Source organism: Petromyzon marinus, unplaced genomic scaffold (assembly GCF_048934315.1).
Source record: "Petromyzon marinus isolate PM22_M1 ecotype Great Lakes invasive population unplaced genomic scaffold, UKy_Petmar_22M1.pri1.0 PM_G_Scaffold_36, whole genome shotgun sequence".
NCBI lineage: Eukaryota > Metazoa > Chordata > Hyperoartia > Petromyzontiformes > Petromyzontidae > Petromyzon > Petromyzon marinus.
In genome coordinates this window covers 2328277-2349124 of record NW_027422939.1, presented here as the reverse complement: position 1 = coordinate 2349124, position 20848 = coordinate 2328277, and the positions used below count along the sequence as shown (strand labels likewise).

General features: G+C 50.7%; 1 protein-coding gene across 1 annotated transcript; it reads left to right on the top strand.

Annotated features, from left to right (window-relative positions):
* Positions 1-2862: 2862 nt before the first annotated feature.
* On the top strand, positions 2863-19497 carry LOC142915894 (volume-regulated anion channel subunit LRRC8E-like). Its single transcript, XM_076061531.1, has 9 exons — positions 2863-3166; positions 8990-9147; positions 9601-9714; positions 13000-13304; positions 14583-15092; positions 15350-15497; positions 16241-16399; positions 17050-17199; positions 17392-19497. The coding sequence occupies exons 2-9, from the start codon at positions 9004-9006 to the stop codon at positions 18400-18402; spliced, it is 2541 nt and encodes an 846-aa protein (XP_075917646.1). The 5' UTR covers positions 2863-3166; positions 8990-9003; the 3' UTR covers positions 18403-19497.
* The last annotated feature ends 1351 nt before the right edge of the window (positions 19498-20848 follow it).

Below are 20848 nucleotides of genomic sequence, written 5' to 3'. Positions count from 1 at the left end.
TGTATGACGTCACAAAGCAGTCCTTACAAGGGCCTCAATGCACGTTGGTGTATGACGTCACAAAGCAGTCCTTATAAGGGCCTCAATGCACGTTGGTTTATGACGTCACAAAGCAGTCCTTACAAGGGCCTCAATGCACGTTGGTGTATGACGTCACAAAGCAGTCCTTACAAGGGCCTCAATGCACGTTGGTGTATGACGTCACAAAGCAGTCCTTACAAGGGCCTCAATGCACGTTGGTGTATGACATCACAAAGCAGTCACGAGGCCGTCCCCCGGCGCGACAAACGAGGTTTCCTCCTCCTCCACCCCCCCCCCCCCACCGAAATCTTTGGCCTTTTCGCGGTGAGAGCGTGGAGCGGTTTGCAATTTTTGCAAAATTTGGGCACAAAGCGGCGGTAATACGACAAATCTGCAAACGTCACCCACCGACGTGGGGGTTGGCCATGTTGCGCACGCACGCAGTTTTGTTGGGGTCCGTGGCTATCCCCGGACTCGCTGACGACGCGCCCCAAGTAGCGAACCGATGTCTGCAGGAGGTGACACTTGACTGTGGTTTAAACGTAAGATTGGCCGCCCGAACTTTGAACAAACACCGATCGCGGCCGCTGCAGCTGCTCCTGGAACGTGCGTCCGAAGACGATCACGTCGTCCAAATAAACGAGGCGCGAGTCCCATTGGAGGCCTGCTAGGACCAGCTGCGTGAGTCGCTGGAACGTGACAGGAGCCGAGTGGAGTCCCATCGGGAGACAATTAAACTGGAACAGAGCCCGAGGTGTTCTTAGCTCTTTCGGTAAAGTCACCACGTTGAAGGGAAACAATAAAATAATAAAATATATATAAAACAATAAAAATTCTCACGACGTTTCGACCATAACACAAACTGATGATGACCGTGTGCGTTATGGTCGAAACGTCGTGAGAATTTTTATTTATATATATATATTTTATTATTTTATTGTTTCCCTTCAACGTGACTTTACCGAAAGAGCTAAGAATATGAATCACTGCAGTCACGAAAGCTTTAAATCAAAATTTAGAGCCCGAGGTGTTCAGAACGCAGGATTTGGTTTAGAGCTCTCATCAAGAGGCAACTGCCAACACCCCGACGACAAGTCAAGTGTGGTAGAAAACCCACACAGCCGACAGGGCATCCAATGAATCGTCCAACCGTGGGAGCGGGTGTGCATCTGCCACGGAGATCTTGTTCAATTGGCGTAAATCCGCGCGAAGCCGCAGACTCCCATCGTGTTTCTTAACGGGACCAACGTGAGCTCCCCTCGTCGACCGCAGTGGCGAACGTGGTCCTCCTCCTGACGACTGAGCCCGTGTGAATTCTGGCGTACGGAAGCGGCGTTGCCCGTGTCAATGCGGTGCTGCCATCAGGGACGTGCGGCCAAAGTGTCATATTTACCCTGACTGAAAATGTTTTGAAAATTCGCCCCGCCGCTCGCCGGATAAAATCGGAATTCTTGCAACGCAGCGCGTCCATCCATGATTCGCCCGGCTCGCTCCTCCGCTTCACCGTGGCCACGAGACATCTGTGGTCGCCTCGCCGGCCTTCCCGCGACACGCGGCCACTGCGTGGGCCAGAACGGTGCCCGCCTGGACGACCGCAGCACCCAGGCCGACGTTGAACACTCTGAACGACTACGTATGCATAGTCACACCGTTAGTGTCAGTAGCATAACTCTCAACCACTTATCAGTGCCCTACCTTATTACAGACCAACTCAGACCTTACTGATCACCCCGTGGCCCTTATAAATCTCAACGTTCATCCTATACATTATACTACACTATACACTACACAGCTGTCAACCCCTTATCGGCGCTCTGCCTTATTACAGACCAATTCAGACCTTGTCGATCACCCCGTGCCCCTTATAAATCTCAACGTTCATCCTATACATTATACTACACTATACACTACACAGCTGTCAACCCCTTATCAGTGCCCTACCTTATTACAGACCAATTCAGACCTTACTGATCACCCCGTGCCCCTTATAAATCTCAACGTTCATCCTATACATTATACTACACTATACACTACACAACTGTCAACCCTTTATCAGTGTCCTACCTTATTACAGACCAATTCAGACCTTACTGATCACCCCGTGCCCCTTATAAATCTCAACGTTAATCCTACCAAGTCCCATCACAAGGAAGAAACACAAACAAATCGACACGGATTTGTATTGTTGTTTGCCCGTATTGAAACGGCTGTACGCCCGTACGGGCCTGAGAACTCACTTTGCCTGCGCAAAGACCACGACGGGGTAAAAGCGTGATGGGCTTCTACAGCTCCGCAATAGTCGAGTGTGAATAGTCGCCTAATAGTCGCTATTGGCTATCAGAGGTTCTCCCCAACAACCAGTCAAACAACGTTTGGGCGGTCATCTTGGGTAGGGGGGTGTGTGGTGGCTTCTCCCTTACCAAGATGGCAACCCCCCTCCCACCACGAGTCACGTGGTGTTGATATTTTGTGGGTGTTTTTTTTAATTGGTCAGCTCCATTGCACGTGACATTTAACTTTATTTCATAGCCCGATTAAGGCCCATGGTAAATAGCATAGACTAGATAAGGCGCTGCTGCGTTTCAGACTATACCAAGCATAGCCCGGAAGAGGGGGAGGGGTATGAAAAGCATCAAAACTCAAGACGCGCTGAATAAATGTAGCGAATTTGTTTGATGTTTAATTATTTCATCCATAGCGAAAAGAAGCAAGAGGGGCTCGCTGGCGTTAGTGAACGGTTGGGTTTGCTGTGTACCCCCCTAAATTAAAACAATTTAAGTTTGCCGGTGGCATTCACCCCTCCCTCGCCCGCTGCCCGTGTTGGTTTCGCCCACGACCCTCTCCCTCCACCACCAAAGTGTCGCGTTTTGGCGGGAGAAGGCGGCTGTGTGTTCTGAGGAGACTAACAACCACCACCACAACATCTATAATCATAAGTATAACTACTACTATAATAACAATAACATCTACAATCGTAACTATAACACTAATAATAACATCAACAACTTACAACAGCAATAATATAAACAATTACAATAGTAATAAAAACATGAACTGCTATAATAACTAATACTGTAATATCAACAACTACTACGACTATAATAAAACAAAAACGTGAACGAGAGCGAGCAACACAACGGGGGCGGTGAGTGAGAGAGTGGAGCCGACCTCTCGCCCTCACAGCCTGAGGCCCACAAAGACGCGCGGGCTCTGTCAGCCTCACGCAGCCCATCAGGGAGACTACACGGGGAGACATTTGTGTTGTGTCTGTGTGTGTGTCTGTGTGTGTGTCTCTGTGTCTGTGTGTCTGTGTGTGTCTCTGTGTGTGTGTGTCTCTGTGTGTGTGTCTCTGTGTGTGTGTCTCTGTGTGTGTGTCTCTGTGTGTGTGTGTTTCTGTGTGTGTGTGTCTCTGTGTGTGTGTCTCTGTGTGTGTCTCTGTGTGTGTGTGTAAGCCTCACGCAGCCCGTCAGGGAGACTACACGGGGAGACATTTGTGTTGTGTCTGTGTGTGTCTGTGTATGTGTCTCTGTGTGTGTGTGTCTCTGTGTGTGTCTCTGTGTGTGTGTGTGTCTCTGTGTGTGTGTCTCTGTGTGTGTGTCTGTGTGTGTGCGTGTCTCTGTGTGTGTGTCTGTGTGTGTGTCTCTGTGTGTGTGTATCTGTGTATGTGTGTCTCTGTGTGTGTGTCTGTGTGTGTCTGTCTCTGTGTGTGTGTGTCTCTGTGTGTGTGTCTGTAAGCCTCATGCAGCCCGTTAGGGAGACTACACGGGGATACATTTGTGTTGTTGTCTGTCTCTGTGTCTCTGTGTGTGTGTCTGTGTGTGTGTGTGTCTCTGTGTGTGTGTCTCTGTGTGTGCGTGTCTCTGTGTGTGTCTGTTAGCCTCACGCAGCCCGTCAGGGAGACTACACGGGGAGACATTTGTGTTGTCTCTGTGTGTGTCTCTGTGTGTGTCTCTGTGTGTGTGTCTCTGTGTGTGTGTCTCTCTGTGTCTCTGTAAGCCTCACGCAGCCCGTCAGGGAGACTACACGGGGAGACATTTGTGTTGTGTCTGTCTCTGTGTGTGTCTCTGTCTGTGTGTGTCTGTGTGTTTCTCTGTGTCTGTGTGTATCTGTGTGAGTCTGTGTGTGTGTGTCTCTGTGTGTGTGTCTATGTGTGTGGGTGTGTCTGTGTGTGTGTGTCTCTGTGTGTGGGTATGTCTCTGTGTGTGTCTCTGTTTCTGTGTGTCTGTGTGTGTGTATGTGTGTGTCTGTGTGTCTCTGTGTCTGTCAGCATCACGCAGCCCGTCAGGGAGACTACACGGGGAGACATTTGTGTTGTGTCTGTGTGTATGTGTGTGTGTCTGTGTGTGTCTGTGTGTGTGTCTCTGTGTGTGTGTCTCTGTGTGTGTGTCTCTGTGTGTGTGTCTGTGTGTGTGTCTCTGTGTGTGTCTCTGTGTGTCTCTGTGTGTGTGTGTCTGTCTCTGTGTGTGTGTCTCTTTGTGTGTGTCTCTGTGTGTGTGTTTCTCTGTGTGTGTCTGTGTGTGTGTCTCTGTGTGTGTGTGTCTCTGTGTGTGTGTCTCTGTGTGTGTGTCTGTGTGTGTGTCTCTGTGTGCGTGTTTCTGTGCGTGTCTCTGTGTGTGTGTCTCTGTGTGTGCGTGTGTCTCTGTGTGTGTCTGTGTGTGCGTGTCTCTGTGTGTCTCTGTGTGCGCGTCTCTGTGCGAGTCTCTGTGCGAGTGTCTCTGTGTGCGTGTTTCTGTGCGTGTCTCTGTGTGTGTGTCTCTGTGTGTGCGTGTCTCTGTGTGCGTGTGTCTCTGTGCGAGTGTCTCTGTGTGTGTGTCTCTGTGCGAGTCTCTGTGCGAGTGTCTCTGTGTGCGTGTTTCTGTGCGTGTGTGTGTGTCTCTGTGTGTGCGTGTCTCTGTGTGTGTGTCTCTGTGTGCGTGTGTCTGTGTGTGTGTGTCTCTGTGTGCACCTCTGTGTGTGTCTGCCTGTGTGTGCATGTGTCTCTGTGTGTGCGTGTCTCTGTGTGCGTGTCTGCCTGTCTGTGTCTCTGTGTGCATCTTTGTTGCCTGTGTGTGTGTCTGCCTCTGTGTGTGTCTCTGTGTGTGTCTCTGTGTGTGTGTCTGTGAGCGTGTCTGTGTGTGCGACTTTGTTGCCTTGTGGGGAGCGATAGTGTAGCGGTTAGCGCGCTGCGCTATGAACCTGGCGACCCGGGTTCGATTCCCGCTCACGGCCAACACCAGTGACAATTATCTGAACCGGTCCCGGGCCTCCCCTAGGTCGACTCAGCCTCAAATGAGTACCTGGTGCGGTGTGTAAACATTGCCACTAGGGAGACAAAGGCGGTCGGGCGTGGTGCTTGCCACCCACCCCCTCGTGTACCGTTCCGGCCTTCATAGGTGCTCGCTAACAGCACTTGCCCCTGCAGTCTGTTAAGGCTATATGGGGGATCTTTGTCTTTGTTGCCTGTGTGTGTGTGCGAATGTCTCTGTGTGCGAGTGTCTCTGTGTGCATGTCTCTGTGTGTGTCTCTGTTGCCTGTGTGCGTGTCTCTGTGTGTCTTTGTTGCCTGTGTTGGTGTCTCTGTGTGCGTCTTTGTTGCCTGTGTGTGTGTCTCTGTGCGCGTGTCTCTGTGTGTGTCTCTGTGTGTGTGTCTCTGTGTCTCTGTGTGTGTGTCTCTGTGCGCGTCTCTGTGTGCGTGTCTGTGTGTGTGTGTCTCTGTCCTGCACAGATGCCATATTTTCTGTCCGTCTGCTACAGCAGAGGTGTAGGGAATTCCAACAAGACCTACATCTCTGCTTTATTGACCTGGTCAAGGCCTATGATACCATCAGTAGGCCTGGGCTCTGGGTCGTTCTTCGTGCTTTTGGAGTACCTGACCCTCTGCTCACGATCATTAAGGACCTTCATGATGGTGAGCGGGCCCGGGTAAAACTACGTGGCCGGGAGTCAGAGCCATTCCCTGTACACCTTGGGGTGCGACAGGGATGTCCTCTGGCTCCCACATTATTTAACATCTATTTTGACCACGTAGTTCATGAAGCCTTCAATAGCTGTACCGGGGGAATCTCCATATGGTACAGATATAATGGGAGGCTAATCGATGCCCGGGTGCGGTCAAGGGATGGCTCCCTATTGCTCAACCACGTTATGTATGCTGATGACTTGGTAATAGCTGCTCAGTCAGAGGAGGAGTTGGAGACGCTGCTGCTGAGACTGGAGCGTGCCACTAAGAGGTCGGGCCTTACCATCAGCCCCACCAAAACTAAGCACCTGCCTGGGTATTTTGTACCATCGGACACTCCACCCCCACAACTCCCAATCGGTGATGGGGCAGTTGTGGAGAGAGTGGAGAGTTTCCCATACCTGGGCAGTGTGCTTATGACTGGCTCCAGTTTAACAGCAGAGGTCTCACTCCGAATCAGTCGAGCGGCAATATCTTTTCATCGGTTGCGTAACGCTGTGTGGAAGCTACCTGGTCTGTCGCTCCGCACTAAGCTTCAGGTCTTCTCGGCCACGGTCATTCCCTCCCTTCAGTTTAACACGTAGGCTTTCGCGACCAATATTATTCATAATAAAGGTTTTTGGGTTAGATCGCGTTTATTTATAAATGTGTCGTAACCCTCCACCACCCGACACGGCCAATCAGCAAAGAAAAGTGTCACGTTGACAAAAGACAAATAATTCACTACTTCAGCCCCCCGGTGTGTTGAAGAGTTAATCCACATTTACAGTTTGAGTACGACGTTTCGCTGGTAAATACTTCCAGCATCATCGGGCAATTCGCCAGAATGGTAAAGCCCTCGCTTGCTCCCGGTTTTATATAGAGCAGAAGAGTGACGTCATCACTTAACTCATCAGGTGCAGTGATTAGAGGCGGAGGGGGGGGTAATGTAATTATATAATCGATTAGTAATCAGTCATTGGTTATGATTAGTAATGAGTTGTAGATTAGTAATTCTTTAAATCAAAATGTAATGTGTATTATTTAATAATACGCTTCCAGGCCGCACTAAGCCGGTAGCTGTCAGAGCGATTAAAGTTATTCTTGTTCCTCTCAATTTCAATGGATTCTCTAATTAGTCTTTGCCAGTAATAATTAGTTTTACACACCACTGCAACATTGTCAAAATCAATTGAGTGTCCTTGTTGACAAGCATGTTCTGCCACTGCCGACAGTTGTGTTTGAGATAATTTAATATTTCTCTGATGTTCTTTTAGTCTTACGCTGATGTTACGTCCCGTCTGCCCAATGTAGCAGCTGCCACATGAACAATTAATCCGATATACACCTTCTGTTGATAGTTTAGGTAATGCGTCTTTAGTGCAAGATACTAGTTTTTGAATTTTGTGTACTGTACCAAATCTTACTGTAATGTTTTGCTTTTGCAAAACGCGGGCTAATTTGTCAGTTACTCCTGAGATATATGGAATTTTTATTGTTTTAACAATCTGGTCGCTTTCAGTAGTATTGCTTTGCGATCGTGATTTGGCATTCAGTGCTCTGTTAATTTGAGCATTATTGTAGCCATTCTGTCGTAGTGCGTCTTTAACGTGTTTAATCTCTCTCACTAGACTCTCACCATCTGACACGGTTTTTGCCCGATGTACGAGCGTCTTGATAAGAGAGGATTTTTGAGCTGGATGATGATGTGATTCTGCATTCAGATAGGCATCAGTGTGCGTTTGCTTTCTGTAAACGCTGTGTGTTATTTTACCGTTTAGGCCATGTCCAAGCAAAATATCTAGGAATGGGAGTGTGTTATTCACCTCCATTTCCATGGTGAACTGGATGGCCGGGTTTTGTGCATTGAGATGATTTAGAAAATCATTAAGTGTATCTTTACCATGTGGCCAGACAACCAAAGTGTCATCCACATACCTAAACCAAAAGGATGGTTTTAATGTGCTCGAGGCAAGTGCTCTTATTTCAAAGTTTTCCATGTACAAATTTGCTATAGCAGGGGATAAAGGAGAACCCATTGCTGCTCCTTCCTTTTGTTTAAAGAAATCCCCTCTCCATAAGAAGTAAGTGTTATTTAAGCAATGGCCAGCAAGTTTCGGAATATCTTTTTGTAAACCGGTATTCTTTACTAGTGTATCAAGTAATTTAAGCGATTCGTCCACTGGAACCTTAGTGAATAGAGAAATCACATCAAAGCTTACCAGAATATCATCAGGAGTAAGTTTAATATCTTTAATCACATTCACAAGATGTTCTGAATTTTTTATGAATGAAGATGTCTTACCGATGTAGGGCTGTATTTGTTTGGTTATATATTTTGCTAATTGATATGTGGCAGAGCCAATTGTACTGACTATGGGTCGTAATGGGAGGCAGTCGCCCTCCAACAACAACGGAGGGCGGAGGAGCGACGCTCACAACAGTGAGCGGAGCGCCGGGTGGCTAAAGCACAGCAGGTTGGCACAGTAGGGGGCACAGGTGGTGCATCAGCCAGTCATCTCAGTCAGTCGACCCGTGGCACCTGGGTCTGCCCCGTGACCTCTTGCCAGCGGGCGTTCGACACTTCACGTGGCCTCAGGGTGCACATAGCCTGGCACAAGCGTCGTGGTGACGTCACCGCCACTTAGTGGCGAATGGCGGTTGTTGTTGTTGTGTGTGTCTGTGTGCGTGTCTCTGTGTGCGTGTCTCTGTGTGTGTGTCTCTGTTGCCTGTGTGCGTGTCTCTGTGTGTGTCTTTGTTGCCTGTGTGTGTGTCTCTGTGCGCGTGTCTCTGTGTGTGTCTCTGTGTGTGTTTCTGTGTGTGTGTTTCTGTGTGCGTGTCTCTGTGTGTGTGTTTCTGCGCGCCTGATGTCTGCGTGTGTGTCTCTGTGTGTGTCTCTGTGTATGTGTCTCTGTGTGCGTGTCTCTGTGTGTGTGTCTCTGTGTGTGTGTCTCTGTGTGTGTGTCTCTGTGTGTGTGTCTCTGTGTGCGCGCCTCTGTGCGAGTGTCTCTCTGTGCGTGTTTCTGCGCGCCTGATGTATGCTTGTGTGCAGTCTCGGCCCGAGTCATGATTCCCATCGGAGCCCTGACCTCCTCCTTCTCATTGGAGGGTCACCAGGACCTCAAGATCCTTCAGCCCTGGTGGGACGTGTTGTGCGACATGCTCTCCGTGCCCATGTTCATGATCGGCATCTTTGCCGTGATGCTGCAGGTGCGTCGTTCCAACAACGCTCCAGAGAGCCCCCCCACGCACATTCATCAATGTCGCCGCCTTGCTCATGGATATTGTATAACATCGCGCCACGGTGGCCGGGAGATATTGACGACCTCGCCTGGTATGTAGGAGGTCACAGGTTCCATCCCCGACCCCTGCTGCATATTCGGACTCTGCGTATGTCTCATCAGCACGGTGGCCGCGAGATGTTTACTACCTCGGCTGGCACGCAGGAGGTCGTGGGTTCCAACTCTGCGTGCGAGCTAACTCAAAGAGAGCGAATCTTGGGTCGATATGGGTTGCCCCCCCCCCCCCCCGTACACACCGGAAATCGCGCAAAGTGAACCACCTGCATGGAGCGGCGTCCTCCAGGAGACCACACAGCGTCACGTGACCATGACGACCGCTCGTCATGGTCACGCGGTACCCACTTCCCCCGCCTCTGCCCAGAACATGAACGAGCGCATCCTGTGTGTGCCGGTGCCGAGCGGCTTCGACGTGGATCTGAAGGAGTGGAACGAGACCGTGCTGAGGGACCTCGTGGCCAACCCCAGGGCCCACAGGGTGAGTGAGGGTCCCCCTCGGGCCGGCTCGGCACCACCGTGCAGGGGGGGAACCGCTGGTTGCCAGCGGAAAGGCCGGCTGCGCCACCGACAGTTGCCCGAGGAATAGTGTCATGTATAGTGTAGTGTATAGTGTAGTGTATAGTGTAATGTATAGTGTCTATAGTAGTGTAGTGTATAGTGTAGTGTATAGTGTAATGTATAGTTCATAATAAAGGTTTTTGGGTTAGATCGCGTTTATTTATAAATGTGTCGTAACCCTCCACCACCCGACACGGCCAATCAGCAAAAAAAAAAGTGTCACGTTGACAAAAGACAAATAATTCACTACTTTAGCCCACCGGTGTGTTGAAGAGTGAATCCACATTTACAGTTTGAGTACTGTGACGTTTCGCTGGTAGAGCTAATATTTACTTTTGGAACTTTGCTATTCTCAATTATTTTAGCAACCTCATGTCTAGTTATCTCTGCCTCATTATGTGGAAGGAGTCTAACTGCTGATTCTACCTCAGCAATTATCTCATCCACTGGAATTGTGCGTGGGGTAACGGCAAAAGCCTTAAGAGAGCTGCGTGTAAATAAGGATATCCAAATCCTAGCAGCTGATAAAGGCCGCACTACTGTAGTGATGTCACGAGCCGATTATGATAATAAAATTAGAAATTTACTAGAGGAAAGTACTTACATTAAAATTAAACGAGATCCAACTAATACTTTAGAACGTAAGACCACTGCAATAATTGCAAATTCATTAATCCCTAAAAATGAGCAATACCTAATTAAGCCAAGGGCCTCAAAACCACCTAGACTCTATGGGCTACCAAAGATTCATAAAATCGGCATCCCATTACGACCCATAGTCAGTACAATTGGCTCTGCCACATATCAATTAGCAAAATATATAACCAAACAAATACAGCCCTACATCGGTAAGACATCTTCATTCATAAAAAATTCAGAACATCTTGTGAATGTGATTAAAGATATTAAACTTACTCCTGATGATATTCTGGTAAGTTTTGATGTGATTTCTCTATTCACTAAGGTTCCAGTGGACGAATCGCTTAAATTACTTGATACACTAGTAAAGAAAACCGGTTTACCAAAAGATATTCCGAAACTTGCTGGCCATTGTTTAAATAACACTTACTTCTTATGGAGAGGGGATTTCTTTAAACAAAAAGAAGGAGCAGTAATGGGTTCTCCTTTATCTCCTGCTATAGCAAATTTGTACATGGAAAACTTTGAAATAAGAGCACTTGCCTCGAGCACATTAAAACCATCCTTTTGGTTTAGATATGTGGATGACACTTTGGTTGTCTGGCCACATGGTAAAGATACACTTAATGATTTTCTAAATCATCTCAATGCACAAAACCCGGCCATCCAGTTCACCATGGAAATGGAGGTGAATAACACACTCCCATTCCTAGATATTTTGCTTGGACATGGCCTAAACGGTAAAATAACACACAGCGTTTACAGAAAGCAAACGCACACTGATGCCTATCTGAATGCAGAATCACATCATCATCCAGCTCAGAAATCCTCTCTTATCAAGACGCTCATACATCGGGCTAAAACAGTGTCAGATGGTGAGAGTCTAGTGAGAGAGATTAAACACGTTAAAGACGCACTACGACAGAATGGCTACAATAATGCTCAAATTAACAGAGCATTGAATGCCAAATCACGATCGCAAAGCAATACTGCTGAAAGCGACCAGATTGTTAAAACAATAAAAATTCCATATATCTCAGGAGTAACTGACAAATTAGCCCGTGTTTTGCAAAAGCAAAACATTACAGTAAGATTTGGTACAGTACACAATATTCAAAAACTAGTATCTTGCACTAAAGACGCATTACCTAAACTATCAACAGAAGGTGTATATCGGATTAATTGTTCATGTGGCAGCTGCTACATTGGGCAGACGGGACGTAACATCAGCGTAAGACTAAAAGAACATCAGAGAAATATTAAATTATCTCAAACACAACTGTCGGCAGTGGCAGAACATGCTTGTCAACAAGGACACTCAATTGATTTTGACAATGTTGCAGTGGTGTGTAAAACTAATTATTACTGGCAAAGACTAATTAGAGAATCCATTGAAATTGAGAGGAACAAGAATAACTTTAATCGCTCTGACAGCTACCGGCTTAGTGCGGCCTGGAAGCGTATTATTAAATAATACACATTACATTTTGATTTAAAGAATTACTAATCTACAACTCATTACTAATCATAACCAATGACTGATTACTAATCGATTATATAATTACAATACCCCCCCCCCTCCGCCTCTAATCACTGCACCTGATATGAGTTAAGTGATGACGTCATCCTGCTGCTCTATATAAAACCGGGAGCAAGCGAGGGCTTTACCATTCTGGCGAATTGCCCGATGATGCTGGATGTATTTACCAGCGAAACGTCGTACTCAATCTGTAAATGTGGATTCACTCTTCAACACACCGGTGGGCTAAAGTAGTGAATTATTTGTCTTTTGTCAACGTGACACTTTTTTTTGCTGATTGGCCGTGTCGGGTGGTGGAGGGTTACGACACATTAAAATAAACGCGATCTAACCCAAAAACCTTTATTAAGAATAATATTGGTCGCGAAAGCCTACGTGTTAAACTGTAATGTATAGTGTCTATAGTAGTGTAGTGTATAGTGTAATGTATAGTGCAGTGTATATTGTAATGTACATTATAGTGTAATGTATAGTGTAGTGTAATGTATAACGTGTGGTGTAATGTATAGTGTAGTGTAATGTATAGTGTAGTGTAATGTATAGTGTAATGTATAGTGTAGTGAATACTATAATGTGGTGTGTAGTGTATAGTGTAATGTATAGTGTAGTGTAATATATAGTGTAGTGTATAGTGTAATGTATAGTGTAGTGTATAGTATAACGTGTGGTGTGTAGTGTATAGTGTAATGTATAGTGTAGTGTATAGTAGTGTAGTGTATAGTGTAATTTATAGTGTAGTGTATATTGTAATGTACGTGATAGTGTAATGTATAGTGTAATATATAGTGTAGTGTATAGTGTAGTGTATAGTGTAATATCCTAGTACAGCACACCAGTGTGTTGGAGAGCAAAGCCACAACATTGACGATCTTGAGTACGGTGACGTTTTGCCAGTAATTACAACCGGCATCATCAGGCGAAAGCCATATTTGAGCCAGCTCTGTCACCCTGCAAGGGAGGGGCATGCGATATCACCGCCACGCCAGTTCACTTTGCCCTTCTGCGTGCGTTCCCACACTCGCCCAGACCGGCTTCGACCAGTACCAGTACCGGTTGATCAACCAGTTCTGCTACGACAACGCGGTGCTGTGGATCAGCAAGTACTTCCCGCACCTCGTGGTGCTGCACACGCTCGTCCTGACGGCCACCAGAAACTTCTGGTTCAGGTTCCCGGAGACGAGCTCCAAGATTGAGCACTTTGTGTCCGTGCTGGGCAAGTGCATGGATTCGCAGTGGACCACGCACGCCGTCCACGAGGCCGCGCTTGATGGGGTGGCAACAACGGCGGCGGCGTTGCGGCCGTCGCTGCCCGCCACGGCGGGGAGCTGCAGGTCAGAAGGGGGCTGACGGAGAGACGGCCCACGGCTCCTTCCTGGTTATTATTATCCCCTCTCTTGCCTTTGTCATTCCTTCCCCCCTTAAGTAAAAAAAACCTAAAAAGTTCCCCTTTCTCCCTGCAGGGGGACCCCGCGTGGGTTTGGGGCAGCGAGCCCGTTCACACATATCTCTATCCCCCTGCGTTTCATAACCGGTTTGGCTTACGGTTGGCGGTGTGCGTGTGTGTGTACGTGTGTGTGACGTGTGTGTGGGGAGCGGTAGTATAGCGGTTAGCGCGCTGCTGTGGTATGAACCTGGCGACCCGGGTTCGATTCCCGCTCACGGCTAACACCAGTGACGATTATCTGAACCGGTCCTGGGCCTCCCCTAGGTCGACTCAGCCTCAAATGAGTACCTGGTGTGGTGAATAAAAACATTGCCACTGCGGAGACAAAGGCGGTCGGGCGTCGTGCTGGCTGCCCACCCCCTCGTATACCGTTCCAGCCTTCATAGGTGCTCGCTAACAGCACTTGCCCCTACAGTCTGTTAAGGCTATACGGGGGATCTTTGTTTTGTTTTTGTGGGGAGCGGTAGTGAAGCGGTTAGCGACCTGCGCTATGAACCCGGCGACCCAGGTTCGATTCCCGCTCACGGCCAAGACCAGCGACGATTATCTGAACCAGTTCTGGGCCTCCCCTAGGTCGACTCGGTCTCAAATGAGTACCTGGTAAACATCGCCACTGGGGAGACAAAGGCGACCAGGCGTGGTGCTGGCCACCCACCCCCTCTTGTACAATTCCAGCCTTCATAAGTGCTCGCTAACAGCACTTGCCCCTACCGTCTGTTAAGGCTATACAGGGGATCTTTGTGTGCGTGTGTGATGTGGGTGTCTGTGAGTCTGTATGGGTCTTTGTGGGTCTCTACGGGTCTCTGTGAGTCTCGATGGGTCTCTGCGGGTATCTGTGAGTCTCTATGGGTCTCTGTGGGTCTCTATGGGTCTCTGTGGGTCTCTGTGGGTCTCTGTGAGTCTCTATGGGTCTCTGAGTCTCTAAGGATCTCTGTGAGTCTCCATGGGTCTCTGTGAGTCTCTATGGGTCTCATTGAGTCTCTATGGGTCGCTGAGTCTCTATGGGTCTCTGTGAGTCTCTATGGGTCTCTGTGGGTCTCTGCGGGTCTCTGTGAGTCTCTATGGGTCTCTGAGTCTCTAAGGGTCTCTGTGAGTCTCTATGGGTCTCTGTGCTTCTCTGCGTCATGACGCGTTGCCCGATGTCCACGCAATCCCACGTACGCAGCGACCCGAGATCCGGCGAAATCCCCATGGAGAAGCTGCCTCCTGAGTCTCCGCCGGGACCGCCCCGGCCCTCCGTCCAGTTTGTCGACCCCGGCGAGGCCGCACCACCCGACCGGTCCCCCCCGGGGCAGAGCGAGGACCGGCGGACGCCATCGGATGATCGCATCCTGGACAAGAAGGAGGGCGAGCAGGCCAAGGCTCTCTTCGAGAAGGTGAAGAAACTCCGCGCTCACACGGAGGCGGGCGGCGGGCTCCACAGGATATACGTGTTGCAGACGGCGGCCCGCTTGCTGCAGGCGCTGGTGGTGCTCGCGTACACCGGCTACGCCTGCCCCAATATGCGCTACCACATCCACTGCGTGGAAGGCGAGTACATCACGGGCTACGGGAACTTCTACTGCGTCCACGGGCTGTGGCGCATCTTCCGCATGATGTGGATGGCCTACGCGACCACGATGTGTGTTTACGCGCTCACCTGTGCCTACGTCGTCTACTGGGTGGTGACCTGCAGGTGAGAGGGGGGGGGGCGGCGGTGCTGCCGCAGAGCGGTTGTGTGGCACCGGATCGCCGTCTGGCAGCCTTCTGGCTTTGGCCTACGGGCTTTTCGGCGATCGTGGAGACGCGGTTAGCGCGGACGGCGACACTGCAACAAAGATCTAAATGTAACGTTTTACTATTGGCTTCGTGGGAGATCTTCCGCGTCGGGACAAGGGTCGACGGGCACTGAGTTCTCTGTGCTGGGGGGTGGGGGGGGCGCTGACACTGCAGGCTCAAGGAGTACAGCTTCGCGGAGACGCGCCAGGAGACGGGGGTGGACGACATTCCGGATGTGCGCAACGACTTCGCCTTCCTCCTGCACCTAGTGGACAAGTACGACCCCTGCTACGCATCCAAGTTCTCCGTCTTCCTGTCCGAGGTGAGGAGAAGCCGCTCGCAGAGCACGCTGTGCGCTGCACGCACGCCGTACACTGGACGGAGCCGACCGCGCTGATCTGAGATGCGGGGTTAGGACAACAAACTGTGGGTCTCTGTGTGGTGAGCGTGGTGCTGGCCACCCACCCCCTCGTGTGCCGTTCTGGCCTGGCCTGCATCGGTGCTCGCTAACAGCACTTGCCCCAACAGTCCATCGAGGCTATACGGGGGGATGTTGAGTCTTTGGGTCTCTGTCTGAGTCTATGGGCCGTGTTAGTCTATGTGTAATGACAGGGTGCCACCTGTCGGCCTGGAGGGGTAATTATAGTTATGGGCAAGTTATGTAATGACTAATTATAAGGGGGGGGGCGTATCGGTAGTAAAGGTCAAAGGCTGAGTCAGACCGCAAGCTCCGGGAACCTGCTTGAAGATTCTGGAAGGGGACGTGGCCGGAGGCGGGGCTTGGCCGCACCGGGGTGTACATGAGGGGGTCCTGAGTCCTGGCTGCGCTAAGTCAAGTAACTGTGTAGTTGGACGCCGACGATGGGGTTGTGTAGCTACGTAGAGATGTTTACATATACGTATCGTCCAGTGTGAGAATAAATAAGAAGGCCTCTACGCGATGTGTCTCGGAAGCTGCTCACTACATATGTATAACATGGGGCGGTACGGCTCATTGGGCCCTCGCTGCTGAAACAAATAAAATCCATCCACGCTTGGCTGCTGGTGCTGTTGCTGCTGCTGCAGGTGAGCGAAAATAAGCTGAGGCAGGTCAACGTGGATCAAGCGTGGACCCTGTCGCATCTGACGGGGCTACTGGAGATCAACGCGCAGGGCGAGAGCGAGCTACGCCTCTGCAAGCTGGCAGCGGTGCCAGTGGACACATACCGCCTCACTCAGATACAGGTGCCCGTGGACACACCCATGCACCCACCCACCCACCCACCTGCTCACTCACCCACCAATTCACTCACCTAGACACCCACTTACCCACCAACTCGCCCACACACCCACCCAACCACTCTCGCACACACCCACCCACTTGCTCACTCACCCACTCGCTTGCCAACACACCCACCCATGCACACACCCACCCACACACCCACTCACTCACTCACCAACCCACTCACCCACACACCCACCCACTCACCCATACACCCACCAACTCACACACCCACTGACCCACTAACTCACCCACACACCCACCCACTCATCCAGACACCCACTTACCCACCAACTCACCCACACACCCACCCAACCACTCGCGCACACACCCACCCACTTGCTCACTCACCCACTCACTCGCCAACACACCCACCCACGCACACACCCACCCACACACCCACTCACTCACTAACCCACTCACCCACACACCCATCCACTCACCCATACACCCACCAACTCACACACCCACTCACCCACCAACTCACTCACCCACACATCCACTCGTCTACCAACTCACCCACTCGCCCAACCAACTCACCCACATACCCACTGACCCACACACCCACTCACCCACCAACTCACTCACCCTCATACCCAATCCCCCACCGAAGGTGCTGACGCTGGACTCGATGCACGGGGTGGCGCTGGGGGCGGCGGTGGTGCAGTTGGTGAACCTGCACCAACTCCGGCTGCTGAACTGCACCGTGAGCGTTGACAATCGCGCACTCGCCTTCCTCAGCGAGGAGCTGCACCAGTTGGAGGTGCGTGGGTGGGTGGATGGGCGGGCGGGCGCGAGGGTGGGTCGGTCGGAGCGGTCCATTCGGCTCCACTGACCCGGCCGTGACATCACCAAAAAGTCACCTCCCCCACCAAATGTATTTAAGTCGCAGTGTCGGGGACCGATATTCACCGTTGCCGTTCGCGGCGTCCGCCCCCCCCGCGCCCTCTTGCAGGTGAAGTTTGCGGTCAAGGCGGAGGTCCCGGGCTGGCTGCGTGAAATGCGCCACCTGGAGGAGCTGTCCCTGGAGGGGCCCCTGACGCCCGCGCTCCTTAAGCCGCTGGGCGGCCTCAGGCGCCTGCGGGGCCTGCGCCTGACGACAAGCGTCGCCCGCCTCCCGCCCGGCCTGGCCGCCGTCGCTGGCGGCGGCCTGCGCTCGTTCGCCCTCGACAACGGCGGCGTGCGCCTCGAGTCGCCGGCGCCCCTGAGCAAGCTGCGCGGCTTGGAGACGCTGCGGCTGACGCGCTGCGGCCTGGAGCCCGCCGAGCTTCCGCGGCCCCTGCTGGCGCTGGGACGCTTGAGCGACCTCGACCTGTCCCGCAACGGCCTCCGCTCGCTGGGCGACGGCGATGACGCGTCGCTGCCGGCGGCCGCCTGGGAGCGCCTCGCCGTCCTGCGCCTTTCGGACAACGCCCTCGTGAGCGTCCCACGGTTCGCGGCGGGGGCGGGGTCGCCGGCCCTGCGCTCGCTCTTCCTCGACGGGAATCTCATCGAGGGCGAGCTGCCCGCGGGGCTGCTCCGCCTGCACGGCCTGCGCGTCCTCGACCTGAGCCGCAACGCCATCGCTGCCCTGCCGCCCGACGTGTGGCTGCTGACTCAGCTGAGCACCCTCCTTCTGTCGGGCAATGCCCTGCGGCGTCTGCCCGATGAGTTGTTCCGGTGCGAGGGATTGCGGACGCTGGCGCTCGCCAACAACGAGCTGTGCGAACTCAGCGGCCTGGTGGGGAGGCTGAGGAGGCTGCGCAGGTTGGAGCTGGTGGGGAACCGGCTGACGGAGCTGCCGGCCGAGCTGGGGGAGTGCGCGGAGCTGAGGCGCGGGGGGCTGGTGGTGGAGGAAGAGCTCTTCGAGTCGCTGCCCGCGCGGGTGAAGGAGGCGATGCGGGGCGAGCCCAGCAGAACGACGCAGAGCCCCTCTGGAAGCCGGGAGAGAAACGCAAGAAACTGGGAGGGAACCCCAAGACACTGAGATGCTTTTACCAGTAATTACAACCACGACCTCCTGTATATCAGGTAAGGTAGTTAACGTCTCAATTACCAAGGCGTAGACACCAATGAAGGTCCAGACGACCAGCGGACTGAGTTTGGGCCGAGTGGGTCGCACACGTCCAGTAAGTCTAGGGTGGGCCTAATAATACACGGTCTTGTGTCTGTGTTTTATTGATCGAACAGTTGGTTCATGTAGCCGCAAACTACAGTTATGCGCATTGAATAATCCGTGGCTGAAAGTCACGTGAAGTAGCTTGTCTGATAATTTGTATAATCTCCCCCTGTTCTATCTCCCCCTATTCTACAGTGAGAGTGAGTGGAGTTTGTATGATTAGGGGTTGACAGGTCTGGGTGTAGGCACTGAATAGGGATTGACAGGTCTGGGTGTAGGCACTGATAAGGGGTTGACAGGTCAGGGTTTAGGCATTGATTAGAGATTGACAGATCTGGGTGTAGGCATTGATTAGAGATTGACAGTCTGGGTGTAGGCATTGATTATAGATTGACAGGTCTGGGTGTAGGCACTGATAAGGGGTTGACAGGTCTGGGTGTAGGCATTGATTAGAGATTGACAGGTCTGGGTGTAGGCATTGATTAGAGATTTACAGGTCTGGGTGTAGGCACTGATAAGGGGTTGACAGGTCTGGGTGTAGGCATTGATTAGAGATTGACAGGTCTGGGTGTAGGCATTGATTAGAGATTGACAGGTCTGGGTGTAGGCACTGATAAGGGGTTGACAGGTCTGGGTGTAGCCATTGATTAGAGATTGTTAGGTCTGGGTGTAGGCATTGATAGGGGGTTGACAGGTCTGAGTGTAGTCACTGATAAGGGGTTGACAGGTCTGAGTGTAGTCACTGATAAGGGATCTAACACCAAAATAAATACAAAACCTGTATTAGGGGAAGCCACCGTTGACCAATTTGGACCCCCGGTTTTTTGTTTTTCTCCGTTGGCTCCAAGCGCTTGATCATAACCCCCAGCTTTTAAGGGCGGTCCGTGAATCGCTTCTTCTCGCCGCTTCCGCCGGGATGCTCGAGAGCGTGAATGCAAACATTAAAACGCTTCCCCATCTTGACCAGGCTGTCTTTGTTTGCTGCGTCCTGTTGATTTCGTTGCCTTGGGTGTTCTGATTGTCTCTGCGAGGCCATGCCGCCAGGACCCTCCTTGAAGAGACGCGCGGCCAAAGGAGATGCTGATACACATGGACCCAGAGCTGGAAACCCAGCATCTCGATGTCTCCGTCTTAACCATTGCAAATCCCCAGAGATACACAGCCATTATGAATCCATTGAGAAAGAGAGAGAGCGCTATTATGAATCCCCTGAGAGAGAGAGAGACAACCATTATAAATCCTCTGTGTGTGTCAGTGTGTGTCAGTTTGTGTGTGTGATTTAATCCCATCTGTAAAGGATGTGATTCCTGACATGCAATACCCTGTTGTCTAGAAACGGAGTTATGGTTGCGGCAGCAGTTACATTGGGGAAACGAAATGACATGTCTCGGACCGTGTTCGTGAACACAAGGCAGATCTGAAACACGGTAGGACCAATACCTCTGCCATTGCCGATCATTGTTTTAACGCTGTGGGCTCACACGAAATATATTTTTCCAATACGGAGTTACTCTGCAAACCTACCGGCTACCTTCAGAGATTTGCTCATGAAGCCATCCAGATATATAAACACAAACAACTTCAACCGAGAAGATGGGTACAAACTGAGCAATCATTGGAAGGACTTTATTAACCAAGTAAATTCTTAACTGACTGTGATCTTTCCCTCCTACCAGCCTATGTCAGCTGTTATTCCGACTCTCTGTGTGTCTCTCATCATGTGTACCTCTTGCTCTTAGGGGTTTTTGTTCCTGTTGCCCGGCTCTCTGACATTGGGCCATCTCACGTTGACATGCTAATCTCCCACATTTACATTTAGGTACAAATTCCTTCTCTAGCTCCACCCACTTATCAGTGGGTTGGGCCCACCAATATCCTATATAACCTCTTGTTGCAGCGGCTCTTTCTCCTACGTCAGCAGTCCGCCTGTGTTTGTTTCACACCTGAAGATGGTCGCTTGTGTTGCGATCGAAACGTCGTGATCTATTATATTTTTTCTACCTACGTGACTTTACCGAAAGAACCAAAGAATATGAATTCCTGCAGTCACGAAAGCTATAATACATGGACATGGCCGATATATAAACATAATATATAGATGATGGTTCTGTTGTTGGCGGCGTTTTAGACAATATAATACATGGACGTGGCCGATATATAGTAATAATAGATATATGATGGTTTTATTGTTGGCGGCGTTTTAGACAATATAATACATGGAAGTAGCCGATATATAGTAATAATAGATAGGTGATCGTTCTGTTGTTAGCGGCGTTTTAGACAGATTTAATACATGGACATGGCCGATATATAG

Bases quoted from the DNA above. Each gene is read 5' to 3' on its own strand.
- LOC142915894 (XM_076061531.1), top strand. From the start codon at position 9,004: ATGATTCCCATCGGAGCCCTGACCTCCTCCTTCTCATTGGAGGGTCAC. The intron at 9,715-12,999 runs GTGAGTGAGGGT...ACACTCGCCCAG, and splicing joins CCAACCCCAGGGCCCACAGG to ACCGGCTTCGACCAGTACCA. The intron at 16,400-17,049 runs GTGCCCGTGGAC...CCCCCACCGAAG, and splicing joins ACCGCCTCACTCAGATACAG to GTGCTGACGCTGGACTCGAT.